The sequence below is a fragment of the Hyperolius riggenbachi genome, chromosome 1, assembly GCF_040937935.1.
Source record: "Hyperolius riggenbachi isolate aHypRig1 chromosome 1, aHypRig1.pri, whole genome shotgun sequence".
Lineage (NCBI taxonomy): Eukaryota > Metazoa > Chordata > Amphibia > Anura > Hyperoliidae > Hyperolius > Hyperolius riggenbachi.
Genome location: NC_090646.1, coordinates 609,975,189 through 609,997,419, shown reverse-complemented (window position 1 = coordinate 609,997,419; position 22,231 = coordinate 609,975,189). Strand labels below are relative to the sequence as shown.

The following is a 22,231-nucleotide window of genomic DNA, read 5'->3' as shown; positions in this document are numbered from 1 at the left end:
CAAGACGCTGAACCGGCGCCTTGCAGCTTCAGGCCTGGTTAGTAGCTGCGTCAGAGACCGGCTGTGAACCCCAGGTGCTGCAGGCTTTTTTTTTTCCAATGGCTATAAGCATGTGGGAAGCCTCAGCTTCAAGACACTGTTCTGGCGCCTTGCGGCTTCAGGCCTGGTTAGTAGCTGCGTCGGAGACCGGCTGTGAACCCCAGGTGCTGCAGGCATTTTTTTTTCCAATGGCTATGAGCCTGTGGGTAGCCTATCCTTTAAGACGCTGGACCAGCGCCTTGTCGTCAGGCCTGGTTAGTAGCTGCGTGGGAGACCGGCTGTGAACCCCAGGTGCTGAAGGCTTTTTTTTTACCAATGGCTATGAGCATGTGGGAAGCCTCACCTTCAAGACGCTGTTCTGGCGCCTTGCGGCTTCAGGCCTGGTTAGTAGCTGCGTCGGAGACCGGCTGTGAACCCCAGGTGCTTCAGGTTTTTTTTCCAATGGCTATGAGCACGTGGGAAGACTCACCTTCAAGACGCTGTCCTGGTGTCTTGCGGCTTCAGTCCTGGTTAGTAGTTGCGTGGAAGACCGGCTGTGAACCCCAGGTGCTGCAGGCTTTTTTTTTCCAATGGCTATGAGCAGGTGGGAAGCCTCACCTTCAAGATACTGGACCGGCGCTTTCTGGCTTCAGGCCTAGTTAGTACCTGCGTGGGAGACCGGCTGTGAACCCCAGGTGCTGCAGGCTTTTTTTTTTCTAATGGCTATGAGCACGTGGTAAGCCTCATGTTTAAGATGCTGGACCGGTGCCTTGCGGCTTCAGGCCTGGTTAGTAGCTGCGTGGATGACTGGCTGTGAACCCCAGGTGCTGAAGGTTTTTTTTTTTCCAATGGCTATGAGCACTTGGGAAGCCTCACCTTCAACACGCTGGACCAGCGCTTTGGCTATCGCCTGCGGCCACACTAAGCCAAAAGCACATGGGGGAGGAGGAGGACATAACTTAGGCGGCATATTTAAATCATTTTAAATATGCCCCGGCGTGGTACACTGCAGGTTGCCATGATTGGCGAGGATTGACATGGCTGTAGGGGAGGAGGAGACCATATTAGGCGGCATATTTTAAAAAAATTTAAATACGCCCCGACGTAGTACTGTGCAGGCTGCCACGATTGGAGAGACCGGCTGGGTGGGAAACCGGCTGTGAACCCCAGGTGCTGCAGGCTTTTTTATTTCCAATGGCTACGAGTACGTGGGAAGCCTCACCTTCAAGATGCTGGACCGGCGCCTTGCAGCTTCAGGCCTGGTTAGTAGCTGCGTGGGAGACTGGCTGTGAACCCCAGGTGCTGCAGGCTTTTTTTTTACTTCCAATGGCTATAAGCACCTGGGAAACCTCACCTTCAAGATGCCGGACCGGTGCCTTGGATTTTGCCTGCAGCTACACTAAGCTGAAAGTGCCCGCTCTCGTCAGATCGTGGAAGCTAAGCGGCTTAAGGCCTGGTTAGTAGCTGCGTGGGAGACCGGTAGTGCACCCCAGGTGCTGCAGCCTTTTTTTTTTCCAATGAGCACGTGGGAAGCCTCACCTTCAAGACGTTGGACCGGCGCCTTGCGGCTTCAGGCCTGGTTAGTAGCTGCGTGGGAGACAGACTGTGAACCCCAGGTGCTGCAGGCTTTTTTTTTTTTTTCTTAATGGCTATAAGCACGTGGGAAGCCTCACCTTCAAGACACTGGACCGACGCTTTGGATTTTGCCTGCGGCCACACTAAGCAAAAAACACATGGGGGAGGAGGACATACTTAGGCGGCATATTTAAATCATTTTAAATATGCCCCGGCGTGGTACACTGCAGGTTGCCATGATTGGCGAGGATTGGCATTGCTGTAGGGGAGGAGGAGGCCATACTTGGGCGGCATATTTAAATTTTAAATATGCCCCAGCGTGGTACTCTGCAGGTTGCCACAATTGGCGAGGATTTGCATGGCTGTAGGGGAGGAGGAGGCCATATTAGGCGGCATATTTAAAAAATGTTAAATATGCCCCAACGTCGTACTGTGCAGGTTGCCACGATTGGAGAGACCGGCTGCTTGGGAGCCTGTGAACCCCGGGTGCTGCAGGATTTTTTTTCTCCCAATGGCTATGAGCACGTGGGAAGCCTCACCTTCAAGACACCGGACAAGCGCCTTGCGGCTTTAGGCCTGGTTAGTAGCTGCGTGGGGGCTGTGAACCCCAGGTGCTGCAGGCTTTTTTTTTTTATTATTCTATAAGCACGTGGGTAGCCTCACCTTCGAGACGCTGGACCGGCGCTTTGGATTTTGCATGCGGCCACACTAAGCTGAAAGCACCCACTCTCGTCAGATCGCGGAAACTAATTGGCTTAAGGCCTGGTTAGTAGTTGCGTGGGAGACCGGCTGTGAACCCCAGGTGCTGCAGGCTTTTTTTTTCCAATGGCTATGAGCACGTGGGAAGCCTCACTATACAGAGGCATCTAATCAGGGCCGGATTTACCACTGATGAGCCTGTAGCCACAGGTGCTTTGGCACCCTAAACCCCGCCCCTGAACACAGACCACACCTCCAAGTAAAAATATTCTAAACTCTAATCCCTGCGTCATCACTAACTTTCCTTAGGTTTTTACACGCTAATCACTGTGTCATGTCACTAATTATGCCATTAACCAGTGATTAGAGTGTAAGATCCTAAGGGCAGTTAGTGACATGACACAGGGATTAGAGTTTAGAATATTTTCTTTAAGGATTAGGGTGTAAAATGCTGGAGGTCAGTAATATTAGGCAGGGATTAGACTGTAAGATCATGAGAGTGATGAGAGGCAAGGACAGAGGTCAGAGCAGTGAAGGATGAAGATTAAAGAGCAGTGAAGATGGGGAATGAGGAGGACAGAGCATTGAAGTTGGGGGATGAGGACTGACCAGTGACGTTGGGGATGAGAAGGAAAGAAAAGTAAAGTTGGGGGTGTGGGGAGGACAGAGCAGCGAAGTTGGGGGATGGGGAGGAAAGAGCAGTGAAACAGGAGGATTTGGAAGACAGTCCATTAAAACAGGAGGATTGGGAGGACAGAGCAGGGAAACGGGTGGATGGGGAGGACAGAGCAGGGAAACGGGTGGATAGGGAGGACAGAGCAGGGAAACGGGTGGATAGGGAGGACAGAGCAGGGAAGCGGGAGGATGGGGAGGACAGAGCAGGAAAGCAGGAGGATGGGGAGGGCAGAGCAGGGAAGCAGGAGAATGGGAAGGACAGAGCAGGGAAATGGGAGGACAGAGCAGGGAAACGGGAGGATGGGGAGTACAGAGCAGGGAAACGGGAGGACGGGGAGGACAGAGCAGGGAAACGGGTGGATGGGGAGGACAGAGCAGGGAAACGGGTGGATGGGGAGGACAGAGCAGGGAAACAGGAGGATGGGGAGGGCAGAGCAGGGAAGCAGGAGGATGGGGAGGACAGAGCAGGGAAGCAGGAGGATGAGGAGGACAGAGCAGGTAAACGGGAGGATGGGGAGGACAGAGCAGGGAAGCGGGAGGATGGGGAGGACAGAGCAGGGAGGCAGGAGGATGGTGAGGGCAGATCAGGGAAGCAGGAGGATAGGGAGGACAGAGCAGGGAAGCAGGAGGATGGGGAGGACAGAGCAGGGAAGCAGGAGGATGGGGAGGACAGAGCAGGGAAGCGGGAGGATGGGGTGGACAGAGCAGGGAAGCAGCAGGATGGTGAGGGCAGAGCAGGGAAGCAGGAGGATGGGGAGGACAGAGCAGGGAAACAGGAGGATGGGGAGGACAGAGCAAGGAAACAGGAGGATGAGGAACACAGAGCAGGGAATCAGGAGGATGGGGAGGACAGAGCAGGGAAACAGGAGGATGGGGAGGAGAGAGCAGGGAAACAGAAGGATGAGGAGGAGAGAGCAAGGAAACAGGAGGATGGGGAGGACAGAGAAAGGAAACAGGAGGATGGGGAGGACAGAGCAGGGAAACAGGAGGAGGAGGAGGAGAGAGCAGGGAAACAGGAGGAGGAGGAGGAGAGAAACCAGAAAAGTAGGAGGATGAGGAACAGGGGTCACCTTGACGTTGTAGCTTTACTGCTGCTTGGTGACCTCCCATCAGGCACTGCAGCTGAGCTGGTCTGTCCTCCTCTTACTGCTTTAGGAACTCGGCGGCGGTGCTATCGGCAGACTGTGACACTGCAGCATAGGTTGGCTTTTAGGAAGCAGCAGGTGTTCACATGCTTTTTCAGCCTTTCCACCGATGTGTGGAGCACGGAGACTGCCTGGCTACCATTACTGCAGCCATGCTGGTTGGCTGCTTTAGTACAGGAGTGGGGGGCAGGGAGGACCTTTTTGCCTGCAGCCTACCTGTGCTGTGCCGCTTGAATCCCTCTCCTCTTTATCCCCGATTCCCTCTCTATCAGGCTCTGGGCGCACTGGCGCAGGCAGGCTAAAGGTACCCATACACTCGTCAGATTAGCAGCAGATAGATCATCAGATGGAATTCTTATCTATCTGATGTGTAAAAGGGTCATTTTTTACTAGAATAGAATTCCAATAGATTTCAGTTTGAAATCTATTAAAAAAAGATCTGATGGCATTTTTTTGCCATCAGATTTCCATTAGGGCCAATTTGCAATCGAACGGCCAGAAAATCGGCTGAGTGTATGGGCCCCTTAAGTCTGTGCGACTTGCCAGTAAATGATGCCCGCCTCCCCACGTGGTTCCTCAAACTCCCGGCCAGCCCAGCGGGCAGCAGACGGACAATCTCACTGCTCTCTTTCACAGCCAGCACTAAGTTGTTCAGCAGTTTGTGCTACAGAAGCAGGACGGTGGAATTAGACCCGATTGGCTGACCTTGGCTACCCTTGGGCATCCATGAGCCTTGGGTCCCGATGACCCCGTCACCAGTTCACTGGCCATTACTAACCACTTCACACCAGTAAAAAACAACAAGTTCGGTTTCCTAGTTGCACTAGTTCAGTAGTCGGCCATCACAATTGGACACTTGTTCAAATACTTGAGATCCTTACACTTGCCCATTGTTCCTGCTTCCAAAACATCACCTCTAATAACTATTACACTCCACCCCTTAGCAGATGCCATTGTAATGACAGATTCACGGTTATTCTCAGTGCAGTGCCTGCTTGGCATATACGGTAGCTCAGAAATGGATTAATATGTAATGGGGCCCTAGGCAAGGCAGTAGATTTGGGGCCCCCATATGGTCCTTTTGGTAAGCTGAAGTGGAGAGGTCACCAAAGGTGGCAGGTGGGCCCCTTGACACCCACTAGGCCCCAGGCACCTGCCTAGGTTGCCTGGTGGATCACCCTGCTCTGCTGTAGCCCGAGTGATCTACCCATAACCTCTCAAAGCTAAAGACATTTTTTTGCCTTTACTCCAATACATGTTTTTTTTTTTGGGGGGGGGGGGGAATGTTAATTCTCAGTAAAACTGCCACTGTAAATAAGATGTTGCCATAGACAGCAGTAGAAGCAGAGATTTCTCTAGTTCGCGTGTTCTGAGTGTTCAGCTCCGAGGAACTGTTTTGCAATTCCGTTCTTTAGAGAAGAAGAAAAGTCTGTATACCGGTTCTGCACTATCACTTCCCCTTACAGAGAGGGGAATCATCTACTGCAGTAACCTGTATCTGTGGTTTTACCGGGGTGACCGGAATACCCAATTTTTTTGCAAATTCAAAATCCATAAAATTAGCCGCTGAGCCCGAGTCAATGAAGGCTTCAGTGACTTCAGACCTATCCTCCCATGAAATAGTACAGGGAAGAAGCAAACGTTTATCATCTAGGGGTAAAAATTGCATGCCTAGGGTATTACCCCCGACTACACCTAGGCAGTAGCGTTTCCCGACTTTTTAGGGCAATTCTGTACTCTATGACCCCCCTCTGCACAATAAAGACAGAGACGCTCTGAGATTCTGCGTTTCCGCTCCACTTGAGACAACTTTGACCGACCAATCTGCATTGGCTCCGGTGGAGGTGAAGCGGGTGGAAGTGGAGTCACTGGGGGTGCAGCGTGGGACACCATTCTCACATGGCTTTTACCCCGGGTCTGTCTCTGATATCGCAGCCGGCGATCTATCCTGATGGCCGATGAAATGGCTTCATCGATGGACTTAGGTTCCGGCTGACTTAACATAAGATCGGAAACCTCGTCTGACAACCCTGATAAAAAACAATCTAATAGGGCAAATGTGTCCCACCTGGCCGATACTGACCATCTCCTAAATTCAGCAGCATAATCTTCTACCGGACTCTTGCCTTGACGTAAAAGTTTGAGCTTCCGCTCAGAAGTCGAGGCAATGTCTGGATCGTTGGAAATTATAGCCATAGCTTTAAAAAATTCCTCTACAGAGGTTAGGGCCTGGTGACTGGAGGGAAGGCTATACGCCCAGGTCTGAGAATCGCCAGATAACAAGGTTTTAATAAAGGTAACCCTTTGGGCCACAGTTCCTGAAGAATTAGGTCTTAACTCAAAGTATGATAACACTCTACTTCTAAAATTACGGAAGTCAGATCTGTGACCAGAAAATTTTTCAGGTACAGGCATACGTATGTCTGTGCTAAAAGGGGATTGCACATCCTTCACAGCCGTCTGGAGGGTTTGTAAAGATCCAGACAAAGCGTCCATTACCGTCTGGTGGCTGCCCAGCACTATATTGATGTTTTCCACAGAAGTGGTAAGTGTGCCCAGACGGCTGGTGAGTGCGTCCATTTGCATTTTTTGGTCTGCCGTTCTTCTAAACGTGTGTGGACTATCAGTCCCAGCCACACCAGACATGTCTTGCGTACCACCCGCCGCGCTGGACGCAGAGCCAGCCGCACCGCTATCAAGGCATGCGGCGGTTTCTCCGCGTTCAGCCATACTGGCAGATGTAGGCCTACGCATGCAAACCGCCGCGTTGGATGCGGAATCAGCCGCCTTGTTCTGAGCACACCCGGCGGCTTTTCCGCGTTTTCTCACAAAGATGACTTGATTACCTTCAACAGGAAGGTAATCACGAAGCTGTAACGCAACGCAAGAATCGGCTTTGCTAAGATATGACGAACTGTATGTGTATATCTGTTTACTGAATAAACTCCATGTACTTTGAAGATGCCTGAGAACGGTCTATCTTCAATAATGCTTGCTGTGTTGAGAGTCAAGTTATCTCACAGTCTGTGAGGTGCAACTCTAAGAAGTTGCTGGTGTCGAAGCAAAAAGGTGATTTATAACAGTGGTGCCGTTAAACCCTTCACTGTCTAATGAAACAGGCAGACAAGGGCCAGGGGCCGAAGTTCTCAAGAAATTCCACAGCGAAACAAGCGGAGTAGATGCGGACTGGAAAGCTTATCAAGCTGATAAGTGGTGTGCGTGAGCCAGCACACGGGCTGCAGTTCGAGGTAATCAGCGGCAAAACTCTTGGACTTTACAGTGAATCCCAGGTGCTGCATAGAGATGTTGCAAACCTCCGATTTTCGGTTCGTGAACTTCCGCAGAAGGTTCGGTTCGCGCAAAAGTCCGCGAACCGCAATAGACTTCAATGGGGAGACGAACTTTGAAAAGTAGAAACACTTATGCTGGCCAGAAAAGTGATGGAAAACATGTTTCAAGGGGTCTAACACCTGGACCCCCAGGTGGCGGAGTGGGATAGACACCAAAAGTCCCAGGGAAAACTCTGGATTTGACGCAAAGCAGCTTTTTAATGGCAGAAATCACATTGAATGCTAAATTGCAGGCCTAAAGTGCTTTCAAACATCTTGCATGTGTATACATCAATCAGGGAGTGTAATTGGAGTACTGCTTCACACTGACACACCAAACTCACTGTGTAATGCACCGCAAACAGCTGTTTGCGTAGTGACGGCAGTGCTGGACTGGTGCGCAACATGGCCAGAGTGCAGGCCGTGGCGGTTTTCCAGCCCATATGGTCGCAGGGCTGTGGTAGCACAATGATATAACAACAGTGGCTGTCCAGCTTAACAAATTTGCTCTGTCCACAATGAAGCAATGACCTTATTATCTTCTTGTATGTAGGTAAGCATAGGTAGGAGTCCCAGTATAGGTAGGTAGGTGTCCCAGTATAGGTAGGTAGGCATAGGTAGGTGTCCCAGTATAGGTAGATAGGCATAGGTAGGTACCTCAGTAGTTAGCTAGGCATAGGTAGGAGACCCAGTATAGGTAGGTAGCCATAGGTAGATGTCCCAGTATAGGTAGGTAGGCATAGGTAGGTGTCCCAGTATAGGTAGGTAGGCATAGGTAGGTGTCCCAGTATAGGTAGATAGGCATAGGTAGGTGCCTCAGTAGTTATCTAGGCATAGGTAGGAGACCCAGTATAGGTAGGTAGGCATAGGTAGGTGTCCCAGTATAGGTAGGTAGGCATAGGTAGGTGTCCCAGTATAGGTAGATAGGCATAGGTAGATGCCTCTGTAGTTAGCTAGGCATAGGTAGGGGACCCAGTATAGGTAGGTAGGCATAGGTAGGTTTCCCAGTATAGGTAGGCATAAGTAGGTGTCCCAGTATAGGTAGGTAGGCATAGGTAGGTATCCCAGTATAGGTAGAAAGGCATAGGTAGGTGCCTCAGTAGTTAGCTAGGCATAGGTAGGTGCCCCAGTATAGATAAATAGGCAGGGCCTGGCTGGCACAATAATAACAATTACCAAGGTCCAGCTGCAACTGATAGGGCTGTATAATGTCAGTGTCAGTGAGCAACACAAAAAAAAAAAAAAAAACACATCAGGAGAACATTAGCTCTCAAAAGATCTGTTAAGGGGTGCTATTTTAGCAATAACAATCAGCCAGGAGCAAGCTAACAAGCAAAGAGCCTAACTAATCTTTCCCTATGAGAGAGACTGATGCAGCTGTCCCTTCATTAATTATTGCTGGCACAGGAGTGAGTGTAATGGCCGGCGGAGCCTGCCTAATATAAGGGGGGGGGGAGTGGCTCCAGGACTGAGTGTAACCTGATTGGCTACAAAGGCGACCGCGAACCACCCAAAGTTCGCCTGGAACCGTTCGGGACATCTCTAGTGCTGCTGGCTTTTTTTTTCCAATGGCTATGAGCACGTGGGAAGCCTCCCCTTAAAGACGCTAGACCGGCGCCTTGGGTCGTCAGGCCTGGTTAGTAGCTGCGTGGGAGACCGGCTGTGAACCCCAGGTGCTGCAGGCTTTTTTTTTTCCAATGGCTATGAGCATGTGGAAAGCCTCACCTTCAAGACGCTGTTCTGGCGCCTTGCGGCTTCAGGCCTGGTTAGTAGCTGCGTCGGAGACCGGCTGTGAACCCCAGGTGCTGCAGGTTTTTTTTCGAATGGCTATGAGCACGTGGGAAGCCTCGCCTTCAAGACGCTGAACCGGCGCCTTGCAGCTTCAGGCCTGGTTAGTAGCTGCATGGGAGACCGGCTCTGAACCCCAGGTGCTGCAGGTTTTTTTTTTTTCAATGGCTATGAGCATGTGGGAAGCCTCAAGTTCAAGATGCTGAACCGGCGCCTTGCAGCTTCAGGCCTGGTTAGTAGCTGCGTCTGAGACCGGCTGTGAACCCCAGGTGCTGCACGCTTTTTTTTTTCAATGGCCATGAGCAAGTCGGAAGCCTCACCTTTAAAACGCTGGACCGGCACCTTTTTTTAGGCCTGGTTAGTAGCTGTGTGGGAGACCGGCTGTGAACACCAGGTGCTGCAGGCTTTTTTCTTTTCCAATGGCTATGAGCACGTGGGAAGCCTCACCTTCAAGACGCTGGACCGGCGCTTTGCGGCTTCAGTCCTGGTTAGTAGCTGCGTGGGAGACCGGCTGTGAACCCCAGGTGCTGCAGGCTTTTTATTTCCAATGGCTATGAGCATGTGGGAAGCCTCAAGTTCAAGACGCTGAACCGGCGCCTTGCAGCTTCAGGCCTGGTTAGTAGCTGCGTCAGAGACCGGCTGTGAACCCCAGGTGCTGCACGCTTTTTTTTTTTCAATGGCCATGAGCAAGTGGGGAGCCTCACCTTTAAGACGCTGGACCGGCGCCTTTTTTTTAGGCCTGGTTAGTAGCTGCGTGGGAGACCGGCTGTGAACCCCAGGTGCTGCAGGCTTTTTTTTTCCAATGGCTATGAGCATGTGGGAAGCCTCACCTTCAAGACGCTGTTTTGGCGCCTTGCGGCTTTAGGCCTGGTTAGTAGCTGCGTCAGAGACTGGCTGTGAACCCCAGGTGCTGAAGGCTTTTTTTTTTTCCAATGGCTATGAACACGTGGGAAGCCTCACTTTCAAGCTGCTGAACCAGCGCCTTGCGGCTTTAGGCCTGGTTAGTAGCTGCATGGGAGACCGGCTGTGAACCCCAGGTGCTGCAGGCTTATTTTTTCCAATGGCTATGAGCATGTGGGAAGCCTCACCTTCAAGATGCTGTTCTGGCGCCTTGTGGCTTCAGGCCTGGTTAGTAGCTGCGTGGGAGACCGGCTGTGAACACCAGGTGCTGCAGGCTTTTTTCTTTTCCAATGGCTATGAGCACGTGGGAAGCCTCACCTTCAAGACGCTGGACCGGCGCCTTGCTGCTTCAGTCCTGGTTAGTAGCTGCGTGGGAGACCGGCTGTGAACCCCAGGTGCTGCAGGCTTTTTTTTTCCAATGGCTATGAGCATGTGGGAAGCCTCACCTTCAAGATGCTGTTCTGGCGCCTTGCGGCTTCAGGCCTGGTTAGTAGCTGTGTGGGAGACCGGCTGTGAACCCCAGGTGCTGCAGGCTTTTTTTTTTTTTCAATGGCTATGAGCATGTGGGAAGCCTCACCTTCAAGACGCTGTTCTGGCGCCTTGCGGCTTCAGTCCTGGTTAGTAGCTGCGTCGGAGACCGGCTGTGAACCCCAGGTGCTGAAGGCTTTTTTTTTCCAATGGCTATGAACACGTGGGAAGCCTCACTTTCAAGCCGCTGAACCAGCGCCTTGCGGCTTTAGGCCTGGTTAGTAGCTGCATGGGAGACCGGCTGTGAACCCCAGGTGCTGCAGGATTTTTTTTTCCAATGGCTATGAGCAGGTGGGAAGCCTCACCTTCAAGACGCTGGACTGGTGCCTTGCGGCTTTAGGCCTGGTTAGTAGCTGCATGGGAGACCGGCTGTGAACCCCAGGTGCTGCAGGCTTTTTTTTTTCCAATGGCTATGATGAGCACGTGGGAAGCCTCCCCTTCAAGACACTTTTCTGGCGCCTTGCGGCTTCAGGCCTGGTTAGTAGCTGCGTCGGAGACCGGCTGTGAACCCCAGGTGCTGCAGGCTTTTTTTTTTTCTAATGGCTATGAGCACGTGGGAAGCCTCATGTTTAAGCTGCTGGACCAGCGCCTTGCGGCTTCAGTCCTGGTTAGTAGCTGCGTGGGAGACCGGCTGTGAACCCCAGGTGCTGCAGGCTTTTTTTTCCAATGGCTATGAGCATGTGGGAAGCCTCAAGTTCAAGACGCTGAACCGGCGCCTTGCAGCTTCAGGCCTGGTTAGTAGCTGCGTCAGAGACCGGCTGTGAACCCCAGGTGCTGCACGCTTTTTTTTTTTCAATGGCCATGAGCAAGTGGGGAGCCTCACCTTTAAGACGCTGGACCGGTGCCTTTTTTTTAGGCCTGGTTAGTAGCTGCGTGGGAGACCGGCTGTGAACACCAGGTGCTGCAGGCTTTTTTTTTCCAATGGCTATGAGCACGTGGGAAGCCTCACCTTCAAGACGCTGTTCTGGCGCCTTGCGGCTTCAGGCCTGGTTAGTAGCTGCGTCGGAGACCGGCTGTGAACCCCAGGTGCTGAAGGCTTTTTTTTTTTTCCAATGGCTATGAACACGTGGGAAGCCTCACTTTCAAGCCGCTGAACCAGCGCCTTGCGGCTTTAGGCCTGGTTAGTAGCTGCATGGGAGACCGGCTGTGAACCCCAGGTGCTGCAGGCTTTTTTTTTCCAATGGCTATGAGCATGTGGGAAGCCTCACCTTCAAGATGCTGTTCTGGCGCCTTGCGGCTTCAGGCCTGGTTAGTAGCTGTGTGGGAGACCGGCTGTGAACCCCAGGTGCTGCAGGCTTTTTTTTTCAATGGCTATGAGCATGTGGGAAGCCTCACCTTCAAGACGCTGTTCTGGCGCCTTGCGGCTTGAGGCCTGGTTAGTAGCTGTGTCGGAGACCGGCTGTGAACCCCAGGTGCTGCAGGTTTTTTTTTCCAATGGCTATGAGCACGTGGGAAGCCTTGCCTTCAAGATGCTGAACCGGCGCCTTGCAGCTTCAGGCCTGGTTAGTACCTGCATGGGAGACTGGCTGTGAACCCCAGGTGCTGCAGGTTTTTTTTTTCAATGGCTATGAGCATGTGGGAAGCCTCAAGTTTAAGACGCTGAACCGGCGCCTTGCAGCTTCAGGCCTGGTTAGTAGCTGCGTCAGAGACCGGCTGTGAACCCCAGGTGCTGCACGCTTTTTTTTTCAATGGCCATGAGCAAGTGGGAAGCCTCACCTTTAAGACGCTGGACCGGCGCCTTTTTTTAAGGCCTGGTTAGTAGCTGCGTGGGAGACCGGCTGCAGGTGCTGCAGGCTTTTCTCTTTTCCAATGGCTATGAGCACGTGGGAAGCCTCACCTTCAAGATACTGGACCGGCGCTTTCTGGCTTCAGGCCTGGTTAGTACCTGCGTGGATGACTGGCTGTGAACCCCAGGTGCTGAAGGGGTTTTTTTTTTTCAATGGCTATGAGCACTTGGGAAGCCTCGCCTTCAACACGCTGGACCAGCGCTTTGGCTATCGCCTGCGGCCACACTAAGCCAAAAGCACATGGGGGAGGAGGAGGAGGACATAACTTGGGCGGCATATTTAAATCATTTTAAATATGCCCCGGCGTGGTACACTGCAGGTTGCCATGATTGGCGAGGATTGACATGGCTGTAGGGGAGGAGGAGGCCATAATTAGGTGGCAGATTTTAAAAAAATTTAAATACGCCCCGACGTAGTACTGTGCAGGCTGCCACGATTGGAGAGACCGGCTGGGTGGGAGACCGGCTGTGAACCCCAGGTGCTGCAGGCTTTTTTATTTCCAATGGCTACGAGTACGTGGGAAGCCTCACCTTCAAGACGCTGGACCGGCGCCTTGCAGCTTCAGGCCTGGTTAGTAGCTGCGTGGGAGACTGGCTGTGAACCCCAGGTGCTGCAGGCTTTTTTTTTTTTCCAATGGCTATGAGCACCTGGGAAACCTCACCTTCAAGATGCCGGACCGGTGCCTTGGATTTTGCCTGCAGCTACACTAAGCTGAAAGTGCCCGCTCTCATCAGATCGTGGAAGCTAAGCGCCTTAAGGCCTGGTTAGTAGCTGCGTTGGGAGACCGGTAGTGCACCCCAGGTGCTGCAGGCTTTTTTTTTTCCAATGAGCACGTGGGAAGCCTCACCTTCAAGACGCTTGACCGGCGCCTTGCAGCTTCAGGCCTGGTTAGTAGCTGCGTAGAAGACAGACTGTGAACCCCAGGTGCTGCAGGCTTTTTTTTTTTTTTTTTTTTTTTTTTATGGCTATAAGCACGTGGGAAGCCTCACCTTCAAGACACTGGACCGACGCTTTGGATTTTGCCTGCGGCCACACTAAGCAAAAAACACATGGGGGAGGAGGACATACTTAGGCGGCATATTTAAATCATTTTAAATATGCCCCGGCGTGGTACACTGCAGGTTGCCATGATTGGCGAGGATTGGCATGGCTGTAGGGGAGGAGGAGGCCATACTTGGGCGGCATATTTAAATTTTAAATATGCCCCAGTGTGGTACTCTGCAGGTTGCCACAATTGGCGAGGATTTGCATGGCTGTAGGGGAGGAGGAGGCCATATTAGGCGGCATATTTAAAAAATGTTAAATATGCCCCAACGTCGTACTGTGCAGGTTGCCACGATTGGAGAGACCAGCTGCTTGGGAGACCGCCTGTGAACCCCAGGTGCTGCAGGATTTTTTTTCTCCCAATGGCTATGAGCACGTGGGAAGCCTCACCTTCAAGACGCCGGACCAGCGCCTTGCGGCTTCAGGCCTGGTTAGTAGCTGCGTGGGAGACTGGCTGTGAACCCCAGGTGCCGCAACCTTTTTTTTTTTCTTTTATTCTATAAGCACGTGGGTAGCCTCACCTTCGAGATGCTGGACCGGCGCTTTGGATTTTGCATGCGGCCACACTAAGCTGAAAGCACCCGCTCTCGTCATTCGCAGAAACTAATTGGCTTAAGGCCTGGTTAGTAGTTGCGTGGGAGACCGGCTGTGAACCCCAGGTGCTGCAGGCTTTTTTTTTCCAATGGCTATGAGCACATGGGAAGCCTCACTATACAGAGGCATCTAATCAGGGCCGGATTTACCACTGATGAGCCTGTAGCTACAGCTGCTTTGGCACCCTAAACCCTGCCCCTGAACACAGACCACACCTCCAAGTAAAAATATTCTAAACTCTAATCCCTGCGTCATCACTAACTTTCCTTAGGTTTTTACACGCTAATCACTGTGTCATGTCACTAATTATGCCATTAACCAGTGATTAGAGTATAAGATCCTGAGGGCAGTTAGTGACATGACACAGGGATTAGAGTTTAGAATATTTTCTTTAAGGATTAGGGTGTAAAATGCTGGAGGTCAGTGATATTAGGCAGAGATTAGACTGTAAGATCATGAGAGTGATGAGAGGCAGGGACAGAGGTCAGAGCAGTGAAGGATGAAGATTAAAGAGCAGTGAAGATGGGGGATGAGGAGGACAGAGCATTGCAGTTGGGGGATGAGGACTGACCAGTGACGTTGGGGATGAGAAGGAAAGAAAATTAAAGTTGGGGGTGTGGGGAGGACAGAGCAGCGAAGTTGGGGGATGGGGAGGAAAGAGCAGTGAAACAGGAGGATTTGGAAGACAGTCCATTAAAACAGGAGGATTGGGAGGACAGAGCAGGGAAACAGGAGGACGGGGAGGACAGAGAAGGGAAGCAGGAGAATGGGAAGGACAGAGCAGGGAAATAAGAGGACAGAGCAGGGAAACAGGAGGATGGGGAGGACAGAGCAGGGAAACGGGAGGATGGGGAGGACAGAGCAGGGAAACGGGAGGACGGGGAGGACAGAGCAGGGAAACGGGTGGATAGGGAGGACAGAGCAGGGAAGCGGGAGGATGGGGAGGACAGAGCAGGGAAGCAGGAGGATGGGGAGGGCAGAGCAGGGAAGCAGGAGGATGGGGAGGACAGAGCAGGGAAGCAGGAGGATGGGGAGGACAGAGCAGGGAAGCAGGAGGATGGGGAGGACAGAGCAGGGAAACGGGAGGATGGGGAGGACAGAGCAGGGAAGCGGGAGGATGGGGAGGACAGAGCAGGGAAGCAGAAGGATGGTGAGGGCAGAGCAGGGAAGCAGGATGGGGAGGACAGAGCAGGGAAGCGGGGGGATGGGGAGGACAGAGCAGGGAAGCGGGAGGATGGGGAGGACAGAGCAGGGAAGCGGGAGGATGGGGAGGACAGAGCAGGGAAGCGGGAGGATGGGGAGGACAGAGCAGGGAAGCGGGAGGATGGGGAGGACAGAGCAGGGAAGCAGCAGGATGGTGAGGGCAGAGCAGGGAAGCAGGAGGATGGGGAGGACAGAGCAGGGAAGCAGGAGGATGGGGAGGACAGAGCAGGGAAACAGGAGGATGGGGAGGACAGAGCAAGGAAACAGGAGGATGAGGAACACAGAGCAGGGAAACAGGAGGATGGGGAGGACAGAGCAGGGAAACAGGAGGATGGGGAGGAGACAGCAGGGAAACAGGAGGATGAGGAGGAGAGAGCAAGGAAACAGGAGGATGGGGAGGACAGAGCAGGGAAACAGGAGGATGGGGAGGACAGAGCAAGGAAACAGGAGGATGGGGAGTGGGGAGGACAGAGCAGGGAAACAGGAGGATGAGGAGGAGAGAGCAGGGAAACAGGAGGAGGAGGAGGAGAGAGCAGGGAAACAGGAGGATGAGGAGGAGAGAGCAGGGAAACAGGAGGAGGAGGAGGAGAGAGCAGGGAAACAGGAGGAGGAGGAGGAGAGAAACCAGAAAATTAGGAGGATAAGGAACAGGGGTCACCTTGACGTTGTAGCTTTACTGCTGCTTGGTGACCTCCCATCAGGCACTGCAGCTGAGCTGGTCTGTCCTCCTCTTACTGCTTTAGGAACTCGGTGGCGGTGCTATCGGCAGACTGTGACACTGCAGCATAGGTTGGCTTTTAGGAAGCAGCAGGTGTTCACATGCTTTTTCAGCCTTTCCACCGATGTGTGGAGCACGGAGACTGCCTGGCTACCATTACTGCAGCCATGCTGGTTGGCTGCTTTAGTACAGGAGTGGGGGTCAGGGGAGGACCTTTTTGCCTGCAACCTACCTGTGCTGTGCCGCTTGAATCCCTCTCCTCTTTATCCCCGATTCCCTCTCTATCAGGCTCTGGGCGCACTGGCGCAGGCAGGCTAAAGGTACCCATTCACTCGTCAGATTAGCAGCAGATAGATCATCAGATGGAATTCTTATCTATCTGATGTGTAAAAGGAACATTTTTTACTAGAATAGAATTCCAATAGATTTCAGTTTGAAATCTATTGAAAAACGATCTGATGGCATTTTTTTGCCATCAGATTTCCATTAGGGCCAATGCAAAATGATAAGCAATCTCAACAGATCGACCTAAATTTTCCACCCTGCCAGTTCGATGGAAATCCATCAAAATCGATTGAACTTGGGCGTCGATCGATTGATTGGGCAACCGATTTGCAATCGATCGATCGGCCAGAAAATCGGCTGAGTGTATGGGCCCCTTAAGTCTGGGCGACTTGCCAGTAAATGATGCCCGCCTCCCCACGTGGTTCCTCAAACTCCCGGCCAGCCCAGCGGGCAGCAGACGGACAATCTCACTGCTCTCTTTCACAGCCAGCACTAAGTTGTTCAGCAGTTTGTGCTACAGAAGCAGGACGGTGGAATTAGACCCGATTGGCTGACCTTGGCTATCCTTGGGCATCCATGAGACTTGGGTCCCGATGACCCCGTCACCAGTTCACTGGCCATTACTAACCACTTCACACCAGAAACAACCAACAAGTCCGGTTTCCTAGCTGCACTAGTTCAGTAGTCGGCCATCACAATTGGACACTTGTTCAAATACTTGAGATCCTTACACTTGCCCATTGTTCCTGCTTCCAAAACATCACCTCTAATAACTATTACACTCCACCCCTTAGCAGATGCCATTGTAATGACAGATTCACTGTTATTCTCTTAACCTGCAGGTTCAGTGCAGTGCCTGCTTGGCATATACGGTAGCTCAGAAATGGATTAAGATGTAATGGGGCCCTAGGCAAGGCAGTAGATTTGGGGGCCCCATATGGTCCTTTTGGTAAGCTGAAGTGGAGAGGTCACCAAACGTGGCAGGTGGGCCCCTTGACACCCACTAGGCCCCAGGCACCTGCCTAGGTTGCCTGGTGGATCACCCTGCTCTGCTGTAGCCCGAGTGATCTACCCATAACCTCTCAAAGCTAAAGACATTTTTTTGCCTTTACTCCAATACATGGTTTTTTTTTTTTGGGGGGGGGGGGGGGGGAAGTGTTAATTCTCAGTAAAACTGCCACTGTAAATAAGCTGTTGCCATAGACAGCAGTAGAAGCAGAGATTTCTCTAGTTCGCGTGTTCTGAGTATTCTGCTCCGAGGAACTGTTTTGCAATTCTGTTCTTTAGAGAAGAAGAAGAAAAGTCTGTATACCGGTTCTGCACTATCACTTCCCCTTACAGAGAGTGGCCGGGCTGTGTGCAGCTGTGCTAGTCTGTGCACCACTGATGGCTCCGCACATTGCGATGCTGCTCCTGTTATATCCTCTGCTCTGCCGGATCTTTCATGGCACGGAAGGGACTCCGTGCATAGAGGTAATATTACTTTCTCTATAAGCTATGGTAGCTATAACTTCTTTTACAAGGCTTCAGGTATTTCTTGAAGCAAACCTGAAATCAGAGGGAGTGACGTAGTAGTTGGGAATCCGTTACAGCTCATCGCCCATCTGAGTTTACAGGGGCTGCTCTCTTCTAGCTACGCCCCTGATTACCACTGTAGACTGTATACTTATCACTTCCCTGATCCTTTACAACCCCTCCACTGCCGGCCGGTCCCCTCTTCATCTTTGCAGCCGCGCTCTCCCTTATGTGAGATTTCCTGCTATGCAGAGGTGCCAGTAGTGTTCACACCAGTGCAGTAACATGGATCAACTCATGCATGGAGGAAAATGCTGTGCATGAGCTGCGTTGTGTGAGGCACGGGTTGTACTTTGCCCCGGCGCAGTGCAGCAATACATGGAATATTGTATTAAGGGTTGCCTGAGAGGAACAGGGTACGGAAAGACCATCCAGAGGCTTCCCCCTACTGAGGTACGATAAGTATCTACAATTGTTTTCTGACCACAGGTATCCTTTAACCCTTTGGGGACCGGCTGCCTAACCCCCTTAAGGACCAGGCAATTTTAACCACTTAAGGACTGCAGTCTTAAAACCCCTTAAGGAACAGACACTTTTTTCCATTTAGACCACTGCAGCTTTAACGGTTTATTGCTCGGTCATACAACCTACTATTCTAAATAAATTTACCTCCCTTTTCTTGTCACTAATACAGCTTTCTTTTGGTGCTATTTGATTGCTGCTGTGACTGAGTTTTTATTACATTCATCAAAAAAGACATGAATTTTGTCAAAAAAAAGATTTTTTTTTAACTTTCTGTGCTGACATATTTTCAATTAAAGTAAAATTTTTATATACATTTTTGTCCAAATTTATTGTGCTACATGTCTTTGATAACAAAAAATCCAATCAGTGTATATTTATAGGTTTGGGTAAAAGTTATAGTGTTTACAAATTATGGTGCCAAAAAGTGAATTTTCCCATTTTGAAGCATCTCTGACTTTTCTGAGCACCTGTCATGTTTCATGAGGTGCTAAAATTCCAGGATAGTATAAATACCCCCCAAATGACCCTTATTTTGGAAAGGAGACATCCCACATTATTCATTGAGAGGCATGGTGAGTTCATAGAAGATTTTATTTTTTTGTCACAAGTTAGCGGAAAATGACACTTTGTGACAAAAAAAAAAAAAAAAAAAAAAAGAAGCAGCTTCCATTTTTGCTAACTTGTAACCAAAATAATGAAATCTGCCACGGACTCACCATGCCCCTCTCTGAATATTTTGGGGTGTCTACTTTCCAAAATGGGGTTATTTGTGGGGTGTGTTTACTGTCCTGGCATTTTGGGGGGTGCTAAATTGTAAGCACCCCTGTAAAACCTAAAGGTGCTCACAGGACTTTGGGCCCCTTAGCGCACCTAGACTGCAAAAAAATGTCACACGTGGTATCGCCGTACTCAGGAGAAATAGTATAATATGTTTTGGGGTTGTATTTTTACACATACCCATGCTGGGTGGGAGAAATATCTTTTTTTTTATTTTTTTACACACATTTGTCCATTTACAGAGATATTTCTCCCACCCAGCATGGGTATGTGTAAAAATACACCCCAAAACACATTATACTACTTCTCCTGAGTACGGCAATACCACATGTGTGACACTTTTTTGCAGCCTAGGTGCGCTAAGGGGCCCAAAGTCCTATGAGTACCTTTAGGATTTCACAGGTCATTTTGAGGCATTTGGTTTCCAGACTACTCCTCACGGTTTAGGGCCCCTAAAATGCCAGGTCAGTTTAGGAACCCCACAATTGACCCCATTTTAGAAAGAAGACACCCCAAGGTATTCCTTTAGGAGTATGGTGAGTTCATAGAAGATTTTATTGTTTGTCACAAGTTAGCGGAAATTGATTTTTATTGTTTTTTTTTCACAAAGTGTAATTTTCCACTAACTTGTGACAAAAAATAAAATCTTCTATGAACTCATCATACACCTAACGGAATACCTTGGGGTGTCTTCTTTCTAAAATGGGGTCACTTGTGAGGTTCCTATACTGCCCTGGCATTTTAGGGGTCCAAAACTGTGAGGAGTAGTCTAGAAACCAAATTGTAATGGTTGGTGTCAGCACACAGAGAGTATCTGATTATTGATGATCTGCAGTATCACCAACAATACAGATGTATACCTGATTATTAGTGATCTGCAGAATCACCAATAATACAAGTATGGCTAACCTCTGGACACCTAATAAAGTGTAAGTGTTTGGGTGCAACCGTAATTTTTAATGGTAATGAGACCTCACCAGAGGGGCTGGTGAGGTATAAACAGTACACTGAGCGTGTACTAACGTCTAACGTCCAGCAAGCTGGAGAGACAAAACTGAAGAGGCTGAATCTTCCGAGGAGCGGGTTATTCAGACTATACTGCAGGTCATTAAGGCTAAACTATAGCCTAATAGAGTTGCTGAACCAGCGGAGCTAGCGCAGTAACACCTCACCAGTGGCGACTGGCGAGGGCCCACTGGCGAGTAGAATGGTCAGACAGGCAAGGTACGGCAACAGAGAGGTAAGTATCGGTACAGAATCGTGAGACGAGAGTAAACGGTAAACAGGCAGAGGTTCAGCTACAGGAAGGTACGTATCAGTACAGAATCGTGAGACAAGAGAGTAAATGGTAATCAGGCAGGGGTTCAGCAACAGGTAGGCAGATAGGCGAAGGTACAGGATCAGAAAACAGGATCAGAGTCAGAGGGAATAGCTAAGAGTCTGTATGCAGATGACACCCTACCTCCACACCCCTGACATATCCACCACTACCATGGACAAGGTCTCCTCCTGCCTATCAGCCATCTCCTCTTGGATGTCCGCTAGGTTCCTGAAACTAAATCTAGACAAAACAGAATTTATGATCTTCCCACCCCGGCCATCCACGAACCTCCCAGATGTGCATGTCACTGTTAACCACACTACCATTCGCCATACCTCCCAAGCCCGTTGTCCGGGTGTCACCCTGGACTCCGCACTCTCCTTCACTTCCCACATCCAAAACCTCACAAAGTCCTGCAACTTCCACCTTTGTAACATCTGTAAGATTCGCCCTTTCCTGACCTCTGCCACCACCAAACTCCTCATCCATGCCCTCATAATTTCCCGCCTTGACTACTGCAATGCCCTGCTGTCTGGTCTCCCTATGACCCAGCCCCACTGCAGTCCATCATGAATGCGGCAGCCAGAATTATCCACTGTTCCCATCGCTCCACCACGGCAGATCCCCTTCTAGAATCCCTCCACTGGCTTCCTATCCAGTCCAGAATCAGATTCAAGATACTGTGTCTGACCTACAAATCTGTCCACAAAACTTGTCCAACCTACATTTCCGATCTTACTCAGAGGTACACACCTAGCCGCTCACTCCGCTCTTCCAATGAACTTCGCCTAACCGTCCCCCGCATCACCCAGTCCCATGCACGCCTCCAGGATTTCTCAAGAGCTGCTCCAACACTATGAAACTCCCTACCTCCACCCATTAGGGCAGCCCCCTCCTTCAACATCTTGAAGAAAGCCCTCAAAACTCACCTTTTCACTCTGGCCTAATACCCCTCACAAGTGCTCTAAACCTACAGCTGAACTCTGGTCCCCTACCGTTCGTGTCCTTACCTCTCCCTCTAGATTGTAAGCCTTTGGGCAGGGTCCTCCTCCTTTTGTGTCCTACCTGATCATGCACCTCCATTACTGTGAACCCATGCTATGCATCTGAGTGAACCTAACTTGCCTAATCTACATGCTCAATCCAATGACTAAGCATTACCTGGCACTCATACTGTGCCGTGTGATCTGGTTTTCTATTATTCCTGTATTGTCATATTGCTGTATGTCACCCCTAAATATTGTCTGTAACCTAAATTAATGTTCAGCGCTGTGTAATATGTTGGCGCTTTATAAATACAATAAATAAATAAATAAATAAAAAGAGTCATACACAGGAGATCAAACAGTAAGCAATATCCTAGTCTTGGTGTGAAATCCATAGCATCAACACCAGGGAACTAGTCTAAACAAATAACAATAAACAGATAATCTCCTAGTCTTGGTGTGAAATCCGTAGCATCAACACCAGGGAACTAGCCTAAGGTATGGGCGCTAACTCGCAAGCATTCACGACAACAGACAGTCATAAAATGAAATCCGCAGGCTTAAGAAGCAGAGGAGACCCCACTGGCACGCCCACTCCTCTGAGCCAATGAGGAGGTCTCCTCTGACGTCAGCCGACCCGCAGGTCAGCTGACAGCCTTCCTCGCCGCATAAAGGTCCCGTCTGTGCGCGCGCCCGCGCACTACGGTGACCCCCTGCACATAAGAACGCTCCGTCCTCGGTGTCCTAGACGCCGCACGGACGGCAGCGCACATGGGGGCGGCTGCGGCGGCGAAGCTGCTCACCACAGCTGCCTCGAGT

At 50.7% G+C, this 22,231-nt stretch overlaps 1 protein-coding gene and 3 pseudogenes across 1 annotated transcript in view; all 4 read left to right on the top strand.

The window, feature by feature from the left end:
• Positions 1-1,404: 1,404 nt before the first annotated feature.
• On the top strand, positions 1,405-1,523 carry LOC137533069 (5S ribosomal RNA; annotated as a pseudogene).
• Positions 1,524-2,288: 765 nt separating this feature from the next.
• On the top strand, positions 2,289-2,407 carry LOC137533017 (5S ribosomal RNA; annotated as a pseudogene).
• Positions 2,408-13,137: 10,730 nt separating this feature from the next.
• LOC137533124 (5S ribosomal RNA) lies at positions 13,138-13,257 on the top strand (annotated as a pseudogene).
• A 4,426-nt stretch (positions 13,258-17,683) lies between these two features.
• The window catches only part of CD180 (CD180 molecule), a 35,650-nt gene continuing 31,102 nt past the window's right edge, over positions 17,684-22,231 (top strand). Inside the window, exon 1 of the mRNA XM_068271791.1 lies at positions 17,684-17,761. Coding sequence (XP_068127892.1) covers positions 17,693-17,761 — 69 coding nt within the window. The 5' untranslated portion in view covers positions 17,684-17,692. The remainder of the gene's footprint in view (positions 17,762-22,231) is intronic.